This window comes from Ornithorhynchus anatinus, chromosome 3 (assembly GCF_004115215.2).
Source record: "Ornithorhynchus anatinus isolate Pmale09 chromosome 3, mOrnAna1.pri.v4, whole genome shotgun sequence".
In the NCBI taxonomy this organism is placed as follows: Eukaryota; Metazoa; Chordata; class Mammalia; order Monotremata; family Ornithorhynchidae; genus Ornithorhynchus; species Ornithorhynchus anatinus.
Genome location: NC_041730.1, coordinates 47,683,292 through 47,706,042, shown reverse-complemented (window position 1 = coordinate 47,706,042; position 22,751 = coordinate 47,683,292). Strand labels below are relative to the sequence as shown.

At 47.1% G+C, this 22,751-nt stretch overlaps 1 protein-coding gene across 2 annotated transcripts in view; it reads left to right on the top strand.

The window, feature by feature from the left end:
* Nucleotides 1–22,751, top strand: part of EXOC6 (exocyst complex component 6) — a 188,034-nt gene that overhangs the window by 53,655 nt on the left and 111,628 nt on the right. For both annotated transcript variants that reach the window (XM_029060465.2, XM_029060464.2), the window contains exons 2-4: nucleotides 15,024–15,195; nucleotides 17,705–17,752; nucleotides 17,846–17,936. In XM_029060465.2, the coding sequence (XP_028916298.1) occupies nucleotides 15,024–15,195; nucleotides 17,705–17,752; nucleotides 17,846–17,936 (311 nt within the window). The remainder of the gene's footprint in view (nucleotides 1–15,023; nucleotides 15,196–17,704; nucleotides 17,753–17,845; nucleotides 17,937–22,751) is intronic.

Below are 22,751 nucleotides of genomic sequence, written 5' to 3'. Positions count from 1 at the left end.
CCTTTTAAGGGCTTACTATGTGTCAAACACTGTTCTGAGCACCGGGGTAGGTGCAAGTTAACAGTCCTTGTCTCGCATAGAGGCTTGCGGTCTTAAGTAGGAGGGAGATCAGGTATTGAATCCCCATTTACAGGTGAGGAAGCGGAGGTACAGAGAAGTCAAGTGACTTGCCCAAGGTCACACAGCAAGCGATTGGTAGAGCAATTCCTAGAGCTGGGATTCGAACCCAGGTCCTCTGACTCCCAGGCCTGTGCTTTTTCCACTAGGTCCCACCTCAGTGCTACGGATAGGATAACCTAGCAAGGAACTTTTCCCCTCCCTCCCCACACAAATTTACCGAACCTCAACCTCCCCTCTCCCAACGCCTTCCTTAGACTTCACTTTTTCCAATAAACTTTCCCCAATCAGTTGCCAGTGCCCCAAAGTTTTCTCATTCTAACATTCCCCTGAAACTGTTATGGAGTTGTACCCACTTTTAGAACCCATGTATCCTCACCTGGATATTCACTTATTTATCTGATTCTACTATTTGTAAATATTTTCACATGTTTATCCCCCATTCGAATATAAACTTCGAGAGAAACAGCATGGCATACCCTAGGCCTGGGAGTCAGAAGTTCATGGGTTCTAATCCCGGCTCTTCCATTTATATGCTGTGTGACCTTGGGCAAGTCACTTGACTTCTCTGGGCCTCAGTTACCTCATCTGTAAAATGGGGATTGAGGCTGTGAGCCCCACGAGGAATAGGGACTATGTACAACCAATTTTGCTTTTATCCACCCCACCGTTTAGTACAGTGCCTGGCACATAGTAAGTGCTTAACAAATACGGTAGTTATTTTTATTATTATGGGCAGGGACCGTATCTTCTGATTCTTTTGTACTTTCCCAAATGCTTAGTACATGATTTGCATTCAGTGGGTGCTCAGTAAATAGCACTGCTATTATTAAAAGTGGTGGTTGGGTTGACATGACGCTCAATAAATCTTGTTGAATAATTGACGCTTGCAGTATGTTCCTGAAGGACGGTTAAAGTTAGTTGCTATTTTCCATTCATTCTGTGGTAAAAACTGGAATAGTTTCGTCAGGTTTATTCCTTCTCCGCAAGGAGCATTTCTGCCAACACTCTTTTCAAAGTGCTTAGTACACAGAGTAAGTGCTCAATAAATACCTTTGGTTGATTATATCTCTGCATGGCGGCCCTCCAAGGCTGGTGATTTGGCGGTTTTGCTCTTGACTGGCTGTTTCATCATGGTCAAGGTCTCACGTAGAGCAGTGAAATGGATTCAGTCGTATTTATTGAGCGCTTACTGTGTGCAGAGCACTGTACAAAGCACTTGGAAAGTACAGTTCGGCAACAGAGACAATCCCTACCCAACAATGGGCTCACAGTCTAGAAGGGAGGAGACAGACAACAGAACAAAACAAGTAGATAGCCATCAATAGCAGCAAAGCAGAGAAGTAGAATTATAGATATTTGCACATCAGTAATAAAATAAAAAAATAATAAATATATACAAATATACACCAGTGCTGTGGGGTGGGAAAGGGGGTCGAGCAGAAGGAGGGAGTCGGGGCGATGGCGAGGGGAGGAGGAAGCAGAGGAATAGGGGGACTCAGTCTGGGAAGGCCTCCTGGAGGAGATGTGCCTTCAAAAAGGCTTTGAAGGTGGGGAGCGTGAGCGCGTCTCGGATGTGAAGAGGGAGGGCAATCAGGCCAGAGGCAGGAGATGGGCGAGAGGTCAGCCGCGGGATAGACGAGATCGAGGTGCAGCGAGTAGGTTGGCATTAGAGGAGCAAAGCGTGCGGGCTGGGCTGTAGTAGATGGCAGCAAGGGGAGGTTGGAGCTTCAAACCCTCGGACCTCCCTTTGGCACCTTGAAGTTGTGTCTCGGGTTGGTAGGGGCTTTTTATTTCTCAAATCTGGCCTTTCCTCCATGTCCCTTTTGGCTCTTCCTTGACTGGGGCCCACCTGTTTCCTGGAGCTTTGCATGGTGCGTCGAGAGGAAAAGGAGGCAGGGGAGGTGTAGAAGTGAGGAAATGGAGAGGGTGAGACAAAAAGGGGAGGAAGAAGCTGAGAAAGTGTTCTCATAGAAGAACCCAGCCCACCAAAAGAGAAGTGATCTAAAATGCAAATTGGAAATGAGCTCAATTTTATCATTTCGAGGAAGACTGCGTGACCCCGGTGTTCAAGGTGAATCTTAAATCCCAGCTTCATTCATTAATTCGATCGTATTTATTAAGCGCTTACTGCGTGCAAAGCATTGTACTAAGCACTTGGGAGAGTACAGTATAGCAGTAAATAGGCACATTCCCTGCCCACAACAAGCTCACATTCTAAATTGAGAGAGACTGCAGCAGAATCCTCTTGTCTTATGCTGTCGCGTCGTTTCCGACCCGTAGCGACGCCAAGGTTACATCTGTCCCAGAACGCCCCACTTCTGTCTGCAATTGTTCTGGTAGTGTATCCATAGTTTTCCTGGTTAAAAATAGTAGAAAAAAATTAGAGTGACTTGTCTTTAGCACTAGTTCATTCGTTCATTCAATAGTATTTATTGAGCGCTTACTCTGTGCAGAGCACTGTACTAAGCGCTTGGAATGTACAAATCAGTAACAGATAGGACGGTCCCTGCCCTTTGACGGGCTTACAGGCTAGTCAGGGGAGACAGACAGACAAGAACAATGGCAATAAATAGAATCAAGAGGAAGAACATCTCATTAAAACAATAGCAAATAAATAGAATCAGGGTGATGTACATCTCATTAACAAAATAAATAGGGTAATGAAGATGTATACCGTTCGTATCTTCTAAAGAGGGAGTGGAGTGGTACAGTGCTTTGCACGCAGTTAGCTCTCAATAAATATGATTGAATGAATGAATGAATGGTGTCATGTAAATTTATGGCCAATTAGGAGACCTGCTCTAGAACACATTTTCAGTAGAAATAGAATTAATGCGGTTATGTGCTTGAGTGTGCAAAGTGTAGCTGGCCCCAATGTGTTAGCCAGAAACTCTGGGGGAAAATTCCTTGCTTGTAGTGTAAAAATAATAATAAATAAATAAATGGTGGTATTTGTTAAGCGCTTACTATGTGCCAAACACTGTTCTAAGCGCTAGGGGATACAAGGTGATCAGGTTGTACCACGTGGGGCTCACAGTTTTTTAATCCCCATGTTACAGATGAGGTAACTGAGGCACAGAGAAGTTAAGTGGCTTGCCCAAAGTCACAGCTGGCAAGCGGCGGCGGAGCCGGGATTGGAACCCATGACCTCTGACTCCCAAGCCCGGGCTCTTTCCACTGAGCCATGCTGCTTCTCTAATGTTTAGAAAATGAGGTGTAGAAAATGAGGTTTTCTGCCATCAAGAATGTCCTGTGAAAGGACATTTGTTTTTCGGGCAAAAGCAAAAACACCTAAGGTGCCTGAGAAAACAGGAGAGGGTCAAAGCTCTTTCCTGCAGAAATCCAAAATTCAGGTTGGTCTGCCTTTGAACAACGGAGGGACGCAATGATTTCCAACAAATAAACTTAGTGTACTTAATCGTGTTGCCTGAAACCATTTCTGAAATATGCATTGGTTTCCATTCCACTAGATGGTGCCCTGTACACACGACCTTTGACACTCCCCGCAAAACGAGGAGCTGTTTAAATTTCATGCTACCTACCGAGCTGAAAAGATTATCTCAGTGTTGGAAAATCATCCGAAAACCCGAGAAACATGTTAACCAGTTGCAACCGAACAAGAAAAAACTCAGATTCCTTGGGGCGTTACTTGGTCAAGGGGAAAAAGCACGGGCTTGGGAGTCAGAGGACTCCTGGGTTCTGATCTTGGCTCTGCCAGTTGCTTGCTGGGTGACCTTGGGCAAGTCACTTAACTTCTTTGTGCCTCAGTTCTCCCGTTCTCCTTCCTACTCCTCTTCTCCCTCCCTTGTAGGTATCTTTAAGTGTCAGTAACCTGGTTAATTTTCTTGTGAATAAAGCTCTGAAAATCGGAGCCTTTGCATATTGAGTTTTGGATCACCGGTGCTAGCAAAAGAAATGCTAGCAAAAGAAATACAGACTACACTAAAACTACTGAAAACCAGGACACTGAAACAGCATTCCAAGCTTACATCCTTTCCCTTGCAACAGCGTGAGAGTGTGGAGGAATTCATTCATTCATTCAGTAGTATTTATTGAGCGCTTACTATGTTCAGAGCACTGTACTAAGTGCTTGGAATGTACAAATTGGCAACAGATAAAGACGGTCCCTGCCCATTGACGGGCTTACAGTCTAATCGGGGGACACAGACGGACAAAAACGGTAGCAATAAATAGAATCAATGGGATGAAACATCTCATTAAAACAATAGCAATAAATAGAATCAAGGTGATGTACATCTCATTAAAATAAATAGGGTAATCAAAATATATACAATTGAGCGGATGAGCACAGTGCTGAGGGGAGGGGAAGGGAGAGGGGGAAGAGCAGAGGGAAAGGGGGGAAAAGAGGGCTTAGCTGAGGGGAGGTGAAGGGGGAGTAGAAGGGGAGCAGAGGGAGCAGAGGGAAAAGGGGAAGCTCAGTCTGGGAAGGCCTCTTGGAGGAGGTGAGCTCTAAGTAAGGTTTTGAAGAGGGGAAGAGAATTAGTTTGGCGGAGGTGAGGAGGGAGGGCATTCTAGGACAGCAGGAGGACGTGGCCCAGGGGTCGACGTCGGGACAGGCGAGAACGGGGGACGGTGAGGAGGTGGGCGGCAGAGGAGCGGAGCGTGCGGGGTGGGCAGTGGAAAGAGAGAAGGGCAGAGAGAGTAAGAAGGGAAATAAAGCACTCGGGGTTTCTGAGGATTTTGTTCTTCAAGTCCAAGAACGCCGTGTGACCCCAAGCAAGCGAGAAATGAGCATGCTTCAACCTTGGATGGAGAAATCAATCCACCAATCGATCACATTGATTGAGTGCTTACTGCGTGCGCAACACGATAGAATGAGCAGACAAGTTCCCTGCCCATAATGAGCTTACAGGTCAGAGGGGAAATCCTGTAGAGCATAAGCTTGTCCTCTCGACTGTAGGGTCACTGTGGGCAGGGATCGCATCTACCAACTCCGTATTGTACTCTCCCAAGCACTTAATACAGTGCTCTGCACACAGTCAGTGCTCAGTAAATGCCACTCGTTGATTGGGATGGCCGTCCAGGCGCATTGTGGAATCCGTTATAACTGTGATATCTGTTAAGCGCTTAGTCTGTGCCAGGCACTGTACTAAGTGTTGGGATAGCAACGAGATAATCAGGTCAGACGCGGTCCTCCATGAGGCTCATGGCCAAAACAGGAGGAAGAACATTGCTTGCTGGGTAGTGCTTAGTGTTAGCTTTCCCCGGTGCTTGTGGGTGATTTTTGTTCAGTTACTTAAGCAGCTCCCTCATTAGGAACATAGTTAATTGATTTCTTTGAGCTACTGCTGGGGGCAGGCCACTGGGTTAATTTCCTCTGTCGATTGCCAGGTGTAAAGCTTTTCTAGGCTGTTAATGGAAAGTAAATTTGCTTCCTCCTTTTAAAGTTATTTATGCTTAGCTCCTGCAAAGTCTCCATGGAAACCATGGGGAGAAACTACAAAGCGAGATCATCAGGGAGAAATTAAGGACCTGAATGATCCTGGGGAAGAGGAGAGATTTGGCGAAGGAATAGTAGCTGTAGGAGCGTGGGGATAATGATAGAATCGGTGGGAGAGAAAACTAGAGAAGCAGCGTGGCTCAGTGGAAAGAGCCCAGGCTTGGGAGTCAGTTCTTGGGTTTGAATCCCTGCTCTGCCACTTGTCAGCTGTGTGACTGTGGGCAAGTCACTTAACTCTCTGTGCCTCAGTTCCCTCTTCTGTAAAATGGGGATTAACTGGGAGCCGCACGTGGGGCAACCTGATTACCCTGTATCTCCCCCAGCACTTAGAACAGTGCTCTGCACATAGTAAGCGCTTAACAAATACCAACATTAGTAATTGGGGTATTTAAGTGCTTAGAAGGTGCCAAACCCTCTACTCAGCATTGGGGTAGGTACAAGGAGTGAGGTCAGACACAGTCCCTGTCCCACATGGGGCTCACAGTCGAAGTAGGAGGGAAAACAGGTATTGAATCCACATTTTACAGCTGAGGAGGTCGAGGCCCGGAGAAGTTAAGGGACTTGCCCGAGGTACCAGAGCGGGCAAGTCTCTTAATTTCTCTGCACCTTAATTCCCTCATCTGTGAAATGGGGTTTAAGATTGTGAGCCCCATTTGAGACATGGACTGTGTCCAATATGATTAGCTTGCATCTACCCCAGGGCTTAGTACAGTGTCCAAGATGGGAATTAGAACCCAGGACCTCTGACTCCCAGCTCCAAACTCTTTCCACTAATTCTCATGTGTGTACACACACATGCATATATATATATATATATATATATATATATATATATATATATATGCACAATTGTTCTTCACATTCGAAGGTAATGGACATCACTGACATTGAAATTCACCTGTGGGTGCATCAATGACCAAAAAGTCCAAGATGAGACTCACAGTCCTGTCCGCATGTTATACACAAAAATAGTAACTATAATGATGGCATTTGTTAAGCGCTTACTATGTGCAAAGCACTGTTCTAAGCGCTAAGATGGCCCTTTATTGTCCTGCCATGTTCTGCTCTTCTAGAGAAGCAGTGTACCTCGGTAGATAACCCACGGGCCTTAGAGTCAGAAGGACCTGGGTTCTAATCCTGGCTTCACCACTTGTCGGCTGTGGGACCTCGGGCAAGTCACTTTATTTCTCTGGGCCTCAGTTCCCTCATCTGTAAAATGGGGATTAATAATGTGAGCCCCATGTGGGCCAGGGACTTGTGTCCAACCTGATTAGCTTGCTTAGAACAGTGCTTGACACATAGTAAGCACTTAACAAATACCATCACTATTATTAGGCTATAAGCTCATCGAAGGTAAGAATACTAATCTTTGTGTACTCTCCCGAGTGCTTACCATAGTGTACTGCACACAATAGGTGCCCAGTAAATGCTATTGACTGATGTTTATTAATAATAATAATAATAGTAATAAGCATCTGATGCTGTTTATGCTTTTGCCTCCTTGTGTTACGATCCTCACCAAGCTTCGGCTCACAAGAGCCACTCTTTTCTTGATTGCAGCATGCCAGCCGGATCTAGCTGCAGTAGTTGGCTCCCAGTTTTCAGCAGGGTTGAAGGATTTATCCCACGCTCCGATTGAAAACATTAAACTCCTTCCTCTGATCTCCTTGCTTTGGATTTTCCAGTTTCAGCTCACACAGCAGTAGCTTGTGTCATTATTCTCCTCACGTGGTTTCCCCCGGCACCAGCAATGATAATACTAAAAACTGTGGGTTTTTTTAGATCTAAGCTAATCAGGTTGGACACGGTCCCTGTCCCACGTGGGGCTCACCCTCTCAATCCCCATTTTACAGCTGAGGGGACCGGCCAGAGGCAGAGCCGGGATTAGAACCCAGATCCTTCTGACTCCCGCGCTAAAATCCATTGGGCCACGCTGCTTCGCCAGGTGTTTTACAGTGAACGGGGTCGGGAGAGTGACTTAATTCTTGGGTTCCGCTGCTTGTGATCGTATCCTGCCATTTACTACTGAGTAAAGCCCTTAAGGAATATTGATGGATCTGCTCAAGGAGTTAGAAGTAGTGCTTGAAGAGGGAACCAGCCTTCCAGGAGGCCGGACAACACCGCAGCTCAGTCTCTCCCTCTAGACTGTAAGCTCTCTGTGGGCAGGGAACGTGTTTACCGGTTGAGTCAGACGTCATGGGTTCGAATCCCAGCTCTGCCACTTATCAGCTGTGTGACTGTGGGCAAGTCACTTAACTTCTCTGTGCCTCAGTTACCTCATCTGTAAAATGGGGATTAACTATGAGCCTCATGTGAGACAACCTGATGACCCTGTATCTCCCCAGCGCTTAGAACAGTGCTCTGCACAGAGTAAGCGCTTAACAAATGCCAACATTATCATTATTATTATTATACTTTCCCTAGTACAGAGCTCCGCACCCAGTAAGCACTCGACGAGTTTGAGTTTTTGACTTCCTTGGTGAGCAACGTATGATTTGGCTAGTGCACTGTCTAGGTCAGAGAATTTTTTTTGAAAACATTTAGCTTTGTGTCGCCAGTATAGATTTTTGGCTGGGTATGTGGTTCCCCTTCAAGCTGACACCCGGACCTTAGTTTTCTTCAGACTCATCACCGGCTTGATTTGCCTGGCTGATTTGGTGAAGTGGTGTATGGTCATTTGCATGTCTTCTTGGGTCCTTTTGCCTCTGGAGTGTAGCCCGTCTGAACGTAGCGATTCTCGAATACCATCTCAGACTTCGGATCAAAAAAACAGTCGGTGGTATTTCCGAAGGCCTTCCTGGGTGCAGAGCCCTCTACTAAGCACTTGGGAGAGATTAGTACTGTGGTGTTTATAGATTTGATTTCTATCTACAGGGACTTGTAGAGGGGGAGACAGACGCTAAAATGAATTACAGGTAAAGAGAAAGAGAGAAGGAGGATATCTACATAACTTCTGTTAATCCCCATTTTGCAGATGAGGAAACTGCGGCTTGGAGAAATGAAGCGACTCGCCTGAGGTCCCACAGCAGACAAGTGGCGGAGTCACGATTAGAACCCAGGTCCTTCTGACTCCCAGGCCTATGCCCCATCCACCACTCCACCCAAGAAAAATGCCTATTCCTTGTTTACACCGTGGATTGCGGTTTGAGTTTCTTGTTCCAGCAGGGTCATTGTCAGGGATGAAAAGTATTTTCTAATGAGAACGCTGTTTGCCTGTGTCAGCTGAGGCTGCGGGAGAGGGGCCGGAGTCAGGAGGATGTGGGCTCGGTAAGAAGAGAGTCCGGAGAAAGAGGGCGAGGCGGTGGGGGCATCTCGTGGAATGGTACGGGGCACAGGTAACTGCCGGCTTCGTGGAAGGCGAATGAAGATTTCGAAAGCCTCCTTTAGTCAGTCAATCCTTGGTAAATATAACGTTTGTTAAACACGCACTATGGGGCGAACGCTATTCTAAGCACCAGATTTGATAGAAGATAATCAAATCCCACGGGGGGTTCACGGTCAAGGAGAACAGGTATTGAACTCTCATTGTGCCGATGAGGGAACTGAGGCACAGAGAAGGTAAGGGACTTGCCCAAGGACACACAGCAGGTATGTGGCAGAGCCAGGTTCAGCACCCGGCTCCTCTGATTCCCAGGCCCGTGGATTTTCCGCTAGACCACACCACTTCTCTAGTGTTATTTATCGAGCCTTTCCTGTGTGCAGAACACTGTGCTAAGTGAATATAATAGAGTTGCTAGACATGATCCCTGTCCACAAGGAATTTACAATCTGCAGGGAGAGACAGATATTAAAATAAATTACAGTTTGGGGAAACAGTTGAGTATAAGACTATTTACATTAAGTGTTGAGGGGCTAGAGTGAATATCAAAGTGCTCAAGGGTTTAACAGCCCAGTGCATTGTGAACGGGAGGGTGGAGAGTGGAGACGAGGGCTCAGTCAGGGAAGCCTTCTTGGAAGAGATGGGATTTTAATAAGACTTTGAGGCCCAGGAGAGTGGCAGTCTGTTGGATATAATAATAATATTGGCATTTGTTAAGCGCTTACTGTGTGCCAGGAACCGTACTCCGAGAAGCAGCATGGCCTAGTGGCAAGAGCCCGGGTTTGGCAGTCAGAGGTCCCGAGTTCTCATGTCGCCTCCGCGACTTGTCTGCTGCGTGACTTTAGGCAAGTCACTTCACTTCTCTGTGCTTCAGTTACCTCATCTGCAAAATGGGAATTGAGATTGTGAGCCCCGCATGGGACAGGGACCGTGCCCAACCTGATGGTCTGCATCTGCCCCAGTGCTTAGAACAGTGTCTGGTACGTAGTAAGCGCTTAACAAATACCATTATTATTATTATTACTAAGCACTTGGGCAGGAGTTCCAGTCACGAAGGAGGATGTAGGCTTGGGCTCAGTTGTGTTATAGCCAAGATCGAGCTACACAGAGTAAGGGAGTGTTAAAAGAGCAGAGTGGAAATTGAGTTGCAGATATCAATTAAAAGCATTAAATTATTGAACCCTTACTATACTATGTGTGGAGCATTGTACTAAGCAACTGGGAGAGTCCAAATCAACAGAAGTGGCAGACGTGGTCCCTGAGCACCGTGAAAACGTCGGGGTCGAGATAGGAGGAGGAAGTGAGTTTGATTGCGTGATTTTAAAGAGCCGACGGGAAGGGGTTTCTGTTGGATGCGGAGGAGGTTGGACAGTCGCTGGAGGTTCTTGAGGAGAGGGGAGGTGTGACCTGAATGTTTTTTTCAGAAAAATAGTCCTGAAAGCAGAGTGACGCAGAGTGCCCGGGGAAAGGAGAGGCGGGGGGCGGGGAGGTCAGCGAGGAGACCGACGCAGTATTCAGAGCAGGGTCCGCGTTACGTCCGGCACTCACGCAATTAGTTTGTCTCAAGGTTCTTGTACTTCATCTCTGCTTCCCATTTTCGTATGCACGCATACAGGGGCCAAAGTGTATTTGTTTCGGGAAGAGGCATAACGTCATCAGTCCCTCATCCTCTCTGGGTAGATTTGGAAGATCGATCCAGTTATAGTAGACTGCGTGATTGCAAATAATAATGATGGCATTTGTTAAGTACTTACTATGTGCAGAGCACTGTTTTAAAAGCCGGGGGGGATACAAGGTCATCAGGTTGTCCCACGTGGGGCTCACAGTTTTGATGCCCATTTTCCAGATGAGGTAACTGAGGCCCAGAGAAGTCAAATGACTTGCCCAAAGCCACACAGCAGACAAGTGGCAAAGCCGGGATTACCCACCCATGGTAGCTGTTGTCAAAAGAAAGTGTATCTTTACGTTCATTCATCTCTGAGCTGTCCTTCAGGCGGTAATGTTGTCACGCTTAGGCAGAAGGACCTGGGTTCTAATCCCGGCTCCAGCCCTTGTCTGCTGTGGGGCCTCGGGACAAGTCACCTCACTTCTCTGGGCTTCAGTTCCCTCATGTGTAAAATGAGGATTAAGACCTGGGAGCCCTGTGTGGGACAGGGATTGTGTCCAAACTGGATTATCTTCTATCTACCCCATCGCACAGAACAGTGCCTGGCACATAGGAAGCACTTAACAAATACCATATATTATTAGTAGTAGAGGTAATAGTAATTCGAAGCAGCGTGGCTTAGTGGAAAGAGCCCCGGCTTGGGAGTCAGAGGATGTGGGTTCTAATCCTGGCTCCGCCAATTGTCGGCTTTGTGACCTCGGGGAAGCCACTTAACTTCTCTGTGCCTCAGTTGCCTCATCTGTAAAATGGGGATTAAGACTGTGAGCCCCACGAGGGACAACATGATTACCTTGTATCTACCGCAACACTTAGAACAGTTCTCAGCACATAGGAAGCGCTTAACAAATATACCATCGTTATTATTATTATTACTGCGATATTGCCTCTAAACCAGTCCAGTTCATGCACTATTAAAGCTGTCCTGCTTGTAAGCTAATGGGTCTCATCGCCATCTTCGTTTGTATTTATTGCGCTCTTACTGCGTCCAGGGCAGTATTCGAAGTGCTTGGGAAAGTGTGGCACAACAGGGTTGGTGGACACATTTCCCAGTTGTGTAGTGTCTTGATATTCCACGGTGGCCACTGGAAAGAAACGTTAGCCTGGACCCCAGGTGGGATTGGCGTGGAGCGGCTCTCAGTCACAAACCCCCGTTACGTGAACAGAGCTGAATTTATTGGCTGGGTCCCCACCCACTGGCAGGTGACCCCTCTCTGCACAATGACCACGAGACCCAGGACCCTGGCTTGCAGAGTCCAGGGCCACATCTCCATGGACAAGAACACCGGTCCCATCCTTGAGCTCGCATATTATCCCCCGTGGGTCATGACAGTGCCCGCCCTGGGACAGAGCGTTGTTGGTCACTCTCTTCTCTGCCTACACTGTCCACTGCGCATGCTTAGCATATTCCCGTGAGTTCCATAGGCTTGGTATGACCCCCTCAGATGAGTCTCACGCCAAGTAAAAATAGTCATCTTTGCCACTGCACATTTCCGGGAGGAGAGGCTGAAGTTACCGGATGTTTGTTCAGCTACATTGGTTGTGGGGGGGGCTGAGTGAAATATCTCTTTAATGAACTATGTAAATGTATCTTTTTATGGTATTTGCTAAGTGCTTACTATGGGGCTGACACTGGGATAGAAACAAGCTAATCAAATGGGCCACAGTCCCCATCCCACATGGGGCTCACAGTCTTCATCCCCATTTTACTGATGAGATAACCTGAGAAGTGAAGTGACTTGCCTAAGGTCACGTAGCAGGCTGGGATTAGAACTCAGGTCCTCTGACTCCTAGGAACTTGTTCTTTCCACTAGGCCAGGCTGCTTCCTTTTTAATAAACTAATAATAATGGCGGTATTTGTCAAGCACTTACTGTGTTTCAAACACTCTCCTAAGCCCTGGGGGACATACATCAGAATCAGGATGGTCCTTCGGTGGGCTCACGGTCTAATTTAATGAACTCTGTGTTTTTCACTAGAATTTCCCCTAAGTAAGTATAGCTCTGAGAGTGTTTGAAAAAAAGGTGTGATACACACATGAAAGTAACCACTGGGTTCTAACGTATGGCAGGTTGTCGTACCCCGTGTTGACTCAAATACCCGTCACATCGATCAGATTGAGTTACCCTGATTGTACGCGCAAATAGGTAAATGTCTTCTATCTATTGTACTTACCCGAGAGTTTGTATAGTGCGTGGAATATGGTAAGCGCTTAACAAATGCCACAGTAAAGAAGACCAACTGGATAGACATCTTATAATAGAAGGTGTGTTTAAAGAATAACAGTATGATTGAACCGATGAAGGAGAATTTGGAATGTGATTCAAAATGAGATTTTGGGAGACACACTACACTGACAATTATAATGGCAAAAACTGTGGAGACGATTTGCACCTCACCAGCATATAATAATAGTAATAATTGTGGTCTTTAAGTGCTTACTATGTATCAAGTGCCGTAGTAAGTGTTGGGGGAGATACAAGATAATCCAGCTTCATGTGGGGCTCACACTCTAGCTAGGAGGGAAGACAGGTATTGAGTCTCCATTTTGCAGATCAAGGAACCGAGCCACGGAGAAGTGGCTTCCCCGAGATCACATAAAAGACAAATGACAGAGCTGGATTGAGAACCCAGGTCCTCCAACTCCCAGGCCCATGCTCTTTCCGCTAAGCCAAGCTGCGTGATGAATTGCTCTAAAAATGCCAGCGTGGTTTCTAATGTTTTTTTGTTATATCTGTGTAGATACCATGGCATTCTCAAAACATCCTCACCTTTTCTGTTTAAAATGTAGAAATGAGGAAGTCAGTGACTTGGGCAAATTTCAGTTAGACTAACTGGGTTGTGTTTACCTCAGCTTTTCTCACAATTCAGGTGGATGATTCATATTTTTTTCCAGGGATGGTACCTTCCCTGAGGAGACCGTGGCAATCTGCACACCCTCCCTCTTGCCTGGAGAGCCTTCCTCCTTCAAATCCAGCAGAACGCTGCTCTGCCCGTCTTCAGAGCCCTTCTGAAAGCGCATTTCCTCCAGGAAGCCTTCCCTGATTAATGTCACCTTCCCCCCCCGCCATGTCCACTCCCAGCACCTGCCATTACAGCACTTTATTTTAACCTAAGAACTTGGATACTCACCTCTCCGACCCAGTTACACTTGCGCACCTGTCTTTATATTCTATTTCTTTTCCCCTACTACTTGTTCATTTTAGTTATCCATCTCTCACATTTGACATCTTGTCTGTTAACTGTATGGTACTCTTCGAAGTGCGTAGCACAGTGCAGAGGCACAGAGTATGTGCTCAGCAGATATCATTGATTAATGGGGTTTGCGGATGGCCCAGGGAAATGAAAGTACTTTTGAAGCTTATTAACTCTATTATCCTCTCTTAAGTGCCTAGTACAATGTTCTGCACAGAGTATACGCTCAATAGGTACTATCGATTGATCGGGTTTGCAGGTGGCCCAGGGAAATGAAAGTATTTTTGAAACTTATTAACTCTTATGGTTCAGAGAAAGTATTTTTGAAGCCTCCCTGGAGATGGAGCAGTCTGAGAGCGCTCATTCATTCAATCGTATTTATTGAGCGCTTACCGTGTGCAGAGCACTGTGCTCAGAGCGCTGTGCTTGGGGTTGGGTGTGGTTGGTCTTCCTCCATGAGCCTGCTCTGCGCTTCAACCACCAGGCCCATAAATTCCTAGGGCTTCAAACCCCGCTTCCCTCTTTCCCCCGCCCCCCTCACACCCGGATGCCACAGGGAGCAGATCTCTGGCCAAACTCTGACCAGGGTGTTTGCATCTGCTCTAGGTTTACCTCGCACTGAAGGGACAAGTGATCCTTCCTGTTTTTGTGGCTGTCCAAAAGCTCGATTCTTCCACTTGAGTCACTACAGCCCAACCCTCACACTCCGCTTGCTCGGTGTGCCCCGATCTCGTCTATCTCACCGCCGACCCCTTGTCCACGTCCTCCTTCTGGCCCGGGACTCCTTTCCCCTCCATATATGCCAGATCACCAGTCTCCCCACCTTCAAAGCATTATTAAGGTCACAGCTCCTCCAGGAAGCCTTCCCTGTTTAATCTCTTCTCTCCCTTCTGCATCATCTAAGAACATGCAGTGACTTTTGGGCACTGGGTATTCGACTCCACCCTCAGTCCCTCAGCACTTAATGTACATATCTATAAATTATGTATTATAAATTATTCATCCATATTAATGTCTGTCTCTCCCTTAAGACTGTACGCTCACTGTAGGCAGGGAACGTGTCTGCCAAATGGATTGTGCTCTCCCAAGCGCTTAGTACAGTGCTCTGCACATAGGAAGCGCTCAGTAAACCCCACTGATGATAATCTCCAGGAGGGAAACCTATACAGGCTCCTGCAACGTCCTGGCATTTCTTATATTTTTCAGGTTGCCTGTTGGACGTGTTTTATATATCGGGAATAACTTTAATGTTTTTTTTTCTAACAGGTCCGTCTATGATGACCAGCCAAATGCACACCAGAAGTTTATGGAGAAATTAGATGCCTGTATCCGTAATCATGATAGAGAAATTGAAAAGATGTGTAATTTTCACCATCAGGGTTTTGTGGATGCTATTACGGAACTCCTTAAAGTGAGGACAGATGCAGAAAAATTGAAGGTAAGAACTGTGTTCGTATTCGATGTGCATTTCCTCTTAATGAGTTTCTCAGGGCTAATTTAGTTTCTGCTTCACACGTATATCTCAGTGGTTAATGAGCTCTATTAATAGAACATTACAGTGACACGGAAGGAACCAGTGCTCTTTTAAAAAATGGCATTTAAGCGCTTACTGTGTGCAGAGCACTGTACTCAGCTCTGGGGGAGGTACAGGATAATCAGGTTGGACCCAGTCCCTGACCCACATGGGCCTCACAATCTAAGTTTAAACCCCATTTGACAGATGAGGAAGCAGGCCCAGAGAAGTGAAGAGACTCCCCAAAGGCACACAGCAGCCAAGTGGCAGAGTTGGGATTAGAACCCAGGTCCCAGGGCTTGGGAGTCAGAGGTCAGGCGTTCGAATCCCGACTCTGCCACTTGTCGGCTGTGTGACTGTGGGCAGCTCACTTCACTTCTCGGCGCCTCAGTTACCTCATCTGTAAAATGGGGATTAACTGTGAGCCTCATGTGGGACAACCTGATTACCCTGTATCTACTCCAGCGCTTAGTGCTCTGCACATAGTAGGCCCTTAACAAATACCAACATTATTATTAGGTCACGCTGCTTCTCTCTTGCTTTAACCGAAAGCTGTTTCACTGAGGTCCACCCCAGCCCTGGTTGTCGTGGAAGCTCCAGTGAGGGGCAGGAAGAAGGGGAAACTTTCCCAATCAGCTTTGAGGGCCCTGTGGCATCCTTTCTAGTCCAGGATGGGCATCTTTCCCCTCCTTCTCCTTTACGTTTCCTCAGTACTCCTCCTCCAGCCCCGCTCTCAGTCACCCGAGGAGAGAGGCGCAGGCGCAGTTGTCTGGCGGATAATGAGATGGCTTCAGTGGCCGCTGGGCTAGAGATAGCTGACCCAGTGGCCCACCTTGTGAGGAGCCGGCCCGTGTCCCTAGCCACCCCCCCAGCTGTTTCTTCCTGAAGCTCCCCTGGGCCGGCCCTCTCTGGGCCTTGGGGAGAAGGGCAGGATGGATTGGTTAGAAACTTTCTGCTGCCTGCAATAATAATAGCCAGCTGCGCTCCTCGAGTAGTCGGGTCTTGCCCTTTTATGCAAGAGATCCACAAAATGATTCAGAAATCCCGACCGCTTTTTAGCTTCTCATTGGAGTTGTGTGGTTTTTTTTAAAGAAAAATGATCATCCTATTTCTCTCTCTTAAGCAAGCGTTGGCTTAGTGGAAAGAGCATGGACCCCGGAGTTAGAGGACCTGGGTTCTAATCCCAACTCTGCCATTTAACAATAATAATAATCATAATGGTACTTGTTAAGCGCTTATTATGTAGCAATCACAGTTCTAAGTGCTAAGGTAGATGTAAATTAATCAGGTTGGACACAGTCCCTGTTCCACATAGGGCTTACGTTCTTAATCCCCATTTTACAGACGAGAGAACCGAGGCACAGAGAAGTGAAGTGACTTGCCCAAAGTCACAGAGCAGACAAGTGACGGAGCCGGGATTAGAACCCAGGTCCTTCTGACTCCCCGCAGCCACTTCTCCGAGCCTCGGTTTCCTCCTCTGTAAAATGGGGATTAAATACTACTCCCTCCGACTAAGACTGTGAGCCCTTGTGGGATCGGGACTGTGTCCAACCTGATTATCTCGTAAGCACCCCGGCGCTGAGTACAGTGCTTGGCTCATAGTAAGCACTTAGCAAGTACCGTTAAGCGAAAGAAAGCCCTCTTCTTGGTTCAGGGCTTGACTCGGAAGTTGGGATGAAAAACTGAGGCTTGTAACAACCGTCCTTCTTAGCTCCCTTTACACTTTGCAGAGCAGAGCCGACCGAATGAGTGTGGTTCATCGGAGGTTATGATTAGAAACCCATAATATAAAGGATATTCAGATAACAAGAGACTAAATGCAGCATCAATGAGGTCATTGAGCATCTCTGTTCCGAAAGTAATGAGATTTTTAATAATCCAGAATGTGCTTCCTTATTATGATGACCTAATGAGTCACTTAATATGTGGGAAAATCTGAGGTCGAGCTGGGCCCTGCACCTGCGACATTAAAATGCTGCTGGGGTTTGGAGATTTCCCTGTTCGATGTTAATCAGCCACCCAGTCTTTGCATTCAGCAAAGTATGAATGTTTAATTACCACAAAATTGCAATCTGCATTTTTACGGGCAGTGAATGGCCCACAGCACTCATTGAAGCTATCAGAAAGGGAGCGGTGGTCAATTGGGTCAGTGGTTTGAATTGTTTGACAGGCCGACAGGAACAAGTAAAGTTCAAAAATCCCAAGTAAATTTGAGAAGTTTGCCACAGAATCTGTTAAAAAGAACTGTCATAAGTAATTGAAGTTAACAAAAGCCCTTTGTGGTCAAAAGTTCAAGTTCAAGCTGTAGAGTTAATTTGAATTTGCATTGCTTTGTTCTAAGTTTCTCATGAGGCATGATCTGATTACAAGGGTGAGCAGTTGCATCAGAGCAGCACATGCATATTTGTGTAACCAAAGCCAAATTATTTTTAAGGTTCAAGTCACCGACACCAACCGAAAGCTTCAAGAAGCGGGAAAAGAGGTAAGGAGATGAAGCGCCCCCATTCTTGGGTCGTGAAATGTGCCGCGCTCTTTAAAAACTAGAGTTCACATGTGAACTTCTCTCCTACCGAAGGTGATGGCACAGTCAGAAGAAATCATCCGATGTAGGGTTCAGCAGAGAAATATCACTACCGTCATAGAAAATCTGCAACTGTGCCTTCCAGGTGAGTTCAAATGATCCGCAGTGCTGCATGACACGTGATGAAAGAGTGCTGGAACAATAGTGCGTTTGGGCCAGTGCGGAAGTTGGGGTTTGACTCATCTTCTGCTCATCACTTGACCGGAGCCTCCCCGGGGACCCATTAGCTCCTGAGTAGTGAGTGTGGGTTGCTTCGGAAGAGGCAGTCCGAAGAGTACAGTGCTGTGCACATAGTAAGTGCTCGGTAAATACAACTGATAGGTGCGGTCATTTGCCAAACTGGAGCCGAGCAGGAGGGGGTGAGCTCTTGTTCTCCCTGCGTCACTGAACCCTTGGGAGTCTTTTGGGGCCCTGACTGCAGGCCTCAGCTTGGCCGAGTGGATAGAGCCTGGGCCTGGGAGTCGGAAGGACTTGGGTTCTAATCCCGGCTCTGTCCCTCATCTGCCGGGTGGCCTTGGGCAAGTCAGTTCACTCCTCTGGGCCTCAGTTACCTCAGGTGTAAAATGGGGATTAAGAGCCTGAGCCCCACGTGGGATAGGGTCTGTGTCCAACCTGATCAACTTTTATCTACCCCAGCGCTTAGTACAGAGCCCGGCACGTAGTAAGCTCTTAAAAAAATAGCAATAGTAATAATTATGGTATCTGTTAAGCGCTTACTATGTGCCAAGTACTGTTCTAAGCGCTGAACTCAGGGTTGGCTTTGCAGCATTCCCGGTCTCGCGGTCCTAGAGGTCTCATTCGGTTTGAGCCCATCCCCAGGACAGCAACCCAAACCCCTTTGGCCAGTCCAATTACTAAAAGCTTTATCCTCACCAACCACATTTATGGAGCTGGTTCTGTGGGCAGAGCACAGTCCTGGGTGTCCGCAAGCCCTAGAAGAAAGACACGTGGGCCCAAACCCTCAAAGAGCTAATCGGGGAGACAGGCCGACACTCATGGCCGGACATACAATTCAGAAAAGAGGAGCGGCACAGAGACGAGCGATCAAAACAAAAGTAAGCGTTGAAATACTGAAGCTGACCTGGGGACAGGGACAGCAGCCCCAACCAAGTAAACCAGACCAGCTTCTGAATTTCGGTTGTCTGTTCCCAAGCGGCCAGTATGGTGCTGTGCTCACAGTAGGTGCCTAATAAATGGTGATAATCATAGCTAAATGAACAATGTGTTTTTGCCGTTTCCACTGGGCAGTACTGCACTAGATGGTTCCATCGTGGCTCAAAAACATTTAAGTACCTCCCCGACGCTTTTTGTCAAAATTGTGCTTGTTAAGCTATGCGCTGTACTAAGCCCCTGGTGGAGATATGAGATAATCTGATTGGACACAGTCCCTGTCCCTCATGAAGCTCACAGTCTAAGTGGAAGGGAAAAGGGGTGCCTTCTCCTCTTTCCCCTCTTCATCCTTCCCCTCTTCATCCTTCCCCTCATGTCATCGTCTTATGCTGTCGAGACGCGTCCGACCCATAGCGACGCCATGGACACATCTCTCCCAGAGCACCCCACTTCCATATGCCGTCATTCCGATGGTGTATCCATAGAGTATCCTTGGTGAAAATACAGCAGCTGCCCCTTTTCGCACAGTAAATCAGTCTCTGCCCTCGACTCTCTCCCGTGTCACTGCTGCCCAGCACAGGTGAGTTTTGACTTGTAGCAGATTGCCTTCCGCTCGCTAGCCACTGCCCAAGCTAGGAATGGATTGGCCTCTGCTTCACTCTCCCTCTCGTAGTGGAGACTGGTAGAGTACTGGAACTCTCCAGGTTTGACCCTGAGAGGGGTCTCCTCATGTAGCACTCATTAATAATAACAGTAATGACTATAGTGGTTTTTGTTAAGCGCTTACTATGTGCCAAGCATTGTATTAAGCGCCGGGGTAGATACAAGAAAATCAGGCCCTACAGTCCAAGTAGAGGGAATCCCCATTCTGCAGATGAGGGAACTGAGGCACAGAGAAGCCAAGTGACTCGCCCAAAATTACACAGCAAATGAATAATTACACGGCAGACGCGTAAGAGGCAGAGCCGGGATTAGAACCCAGGTCCTCTGACTCCCAGCTCCGTGTTCTTTCCACTAGACCACACCGCTTTCCAACTGCCTTCACACAGCGTCGTGGGTTAGACACTGGGACACTGCACTGACAATGTAGAGCAAGGCATAAAAGATTGATATTCCAAGGGGGCTCTGACTTGGTTCCCCTTAATTACCAAGAGTGCATAAATCTGGATTTGCCATCTGCTTTTTCATGGCAAAAAAAAATAAAAGTGGAAGGGGAAAGGGATGCCTTCCTAGGCCTTTCCGTTCCCTTCCTGAGAGGTGGAGATGGGGGAGGGGCTGGAGCCCCCCGTCCCCGACGTGATCTTGTCACGCTACATGCTCTGGGTAATGTGAAACAGTGTGGGTGTCCAAGCAAGAAATTCTTTTTTACTTTCACCCCTCCATCTGACTCCATGTGAAAGTACAGTTTACTGCTCATTCTTCGCTGCTCTCACCAACAAGGGTCAGGTCTGGAATCCTCTAAGGGCCCTTTCGTTTTAGGCTCGGATGGGAAGGAAAACCTGGAGCCTGTGAGGTTCTGGATGCAGAACAGACTCACTGGGTATTTGGCAGTGCCTAAATCCCTTTGCCTTAAAACTGTGAAAATTTTATTCTTCTTCTATTTGGTAGATTGGACAAAATGTCCCCGGGAAAAAGTATTACCAAATTTATGTTCTTTCTTGGTATCTTGAGTTTCTAGAGTCAAGCACTTATGCATGTAGCTCATTATAAGTAGGGAACTGGTCTACCAACTCTATAGTGTACTCGTCTAACTGCTTAGTGCAGTGCTCTGCACATACTTTTAATATGTACTCAGCCTCACAGCGCTTATAGGTATAAGTATATGTTCACTTACAGTTAATTATATACTAAATTATGAGGTATATTATAGCATATTACAAATTATTTCTTTAAGGTCTGTCCCCCCCCAGACTGCAAGCTCGTTGTGGGCCGGGAGCGTGTTTACTGACTTTGATGTGTTGTACTCAATAAGAGAAGGAGCGTGGCTTAGTGGAAAGAGCCCGGGCTTGGGAGTCAGAGGTCGTGGTTTCTAAACCCGGCTCCACCACTTGTCTGCTGTGTGACCTTGGGCAACTCACTTCACTTCCCTGGGCCTCAGTTACCTCATCTGTAAAAATGGGAATTAAAAAATGGGTGCCCCACGTGGGACAATCTGATTACCCTGTATCTGCCCTAGCGCTTAGAACAGTGCTCAGCACATAGTAAACACTTAACAAATACTATTATTATTATTATTACTCTCCCAAGTTTGTAGTATAGTGCTCTGACTCAGTGCTCAATAAATACCTCTCATTGATTGAGAGACTACTTATATTAGGTTTCTGGAAAAAAAAAGAAAGTTCTGGTAGCGGCCTACATCTTTTTTAGCACTTTTTAGGCCTCCTGATGCCAAGAACAGATACTCTAGGACACCTGGACTGGTAGATTTCTTGCATCTGCTTGCCAGGTGTCATCACCCACAGATGTGGACCTGAGAGTACAGTATAACAGGGGTCAGGCAGCCTTACAAGTGGTCCTGGCAAGCAGTGACAGACTGGGAAGCTCCACATGTGAAGCGTCCACTCATCTGATCAGCCCTTTGCTACCTGAGGCGAGCGATGATGAGATGGTGTTGTTTTGTATTCTCCCAAGCGCTCAGTTCAGTGCTCCGTATATAGAACACGCTCAGTAAATACCATTGATTGATTGATGGTGTGACTTGTTTTTAATAGTGTTTGTTAAGAGCTTACTACGTTGTCAAGCAGTGTTCTAAGAGCTGGGTAGCAAGTTAAGTAGATCGGAGACGGTCCCTGCACCACGTAGGTCTTTGAGTCCCAGCAGGAGGGAGAACAGGTATTGAATCCCCATTTTACAGTTGAAGGAACTGAATCCCGGAGAAGTGAAGTGACTTGCCCAGAGTCCTGCAGCTGGCAATTGGCCGGGCCGGGATTAGAACCCAGGTCCTCCGGCTTCCAGGCCCGCACTCTTTCCACTAGGCCACGCAGCTCCACGGGTTGGCATCCGAAGGGCGAAATGTGTGGATTGCGTCGCAGCAGCAGTCCAAGGAAGATGCAGGTTTAGCGGCTCCAGCCCGGAACCCAGTCCGGAGCCCTGCTAAGTCCCCAGTAATCGTGGCCAAACCAGGTTCTTGAAGAAGATAATGACAAAAGTCAGGATTTAGTCAACATTCCAAATCGGAAAGAATAGCAACTGGAAAATACAAAAGCTGGGGTTTCCAAGATGATATTTAAAGCCTTGGAGTTGTACAGCTGCAAATGCCCCAGTTGATGGCCTTATTACCAGATACCTGTCCCCTTGGGCCACACTGGTACATGGCTATGTGAAGGCTTTGGTATTTGTTGGTATTTGTTAAGCGCTTACTATGTGCCGAGCACTGTTCTAAGCGCTGGGGTAGACACAGGGGAATCAGGTTGTCCCACTTGGGGCTCACAATCTTAATCCCCATTTTACAGATGAGGTAACTGAGGCACCGAGAAGTTAAGTGACTTGCCCAAATTCACACAGCTGACAAGTGGCCGATCCGGGATTCGAACCCATGACCTCTGACTCCAAAGCCTGTGCTCTTTCCACTGAGCCACGCTGCTTCACAAAGAGGCTGGAGAAACGTTTAATTTACAATAACCCCAAATGAGCTCACCCTCACTTCCATTTAGGCCCTCAGTCATTCAGTGAATGGTATTTATGGAGTGTTTACTGTGTGCGAAACACTGTACTACGCACTTGGAAGAGTACAGTAGAATAGAGTTGGTAGGCATGTTCCCTGACCACAAGACAGAGAGAAATCCCTGCC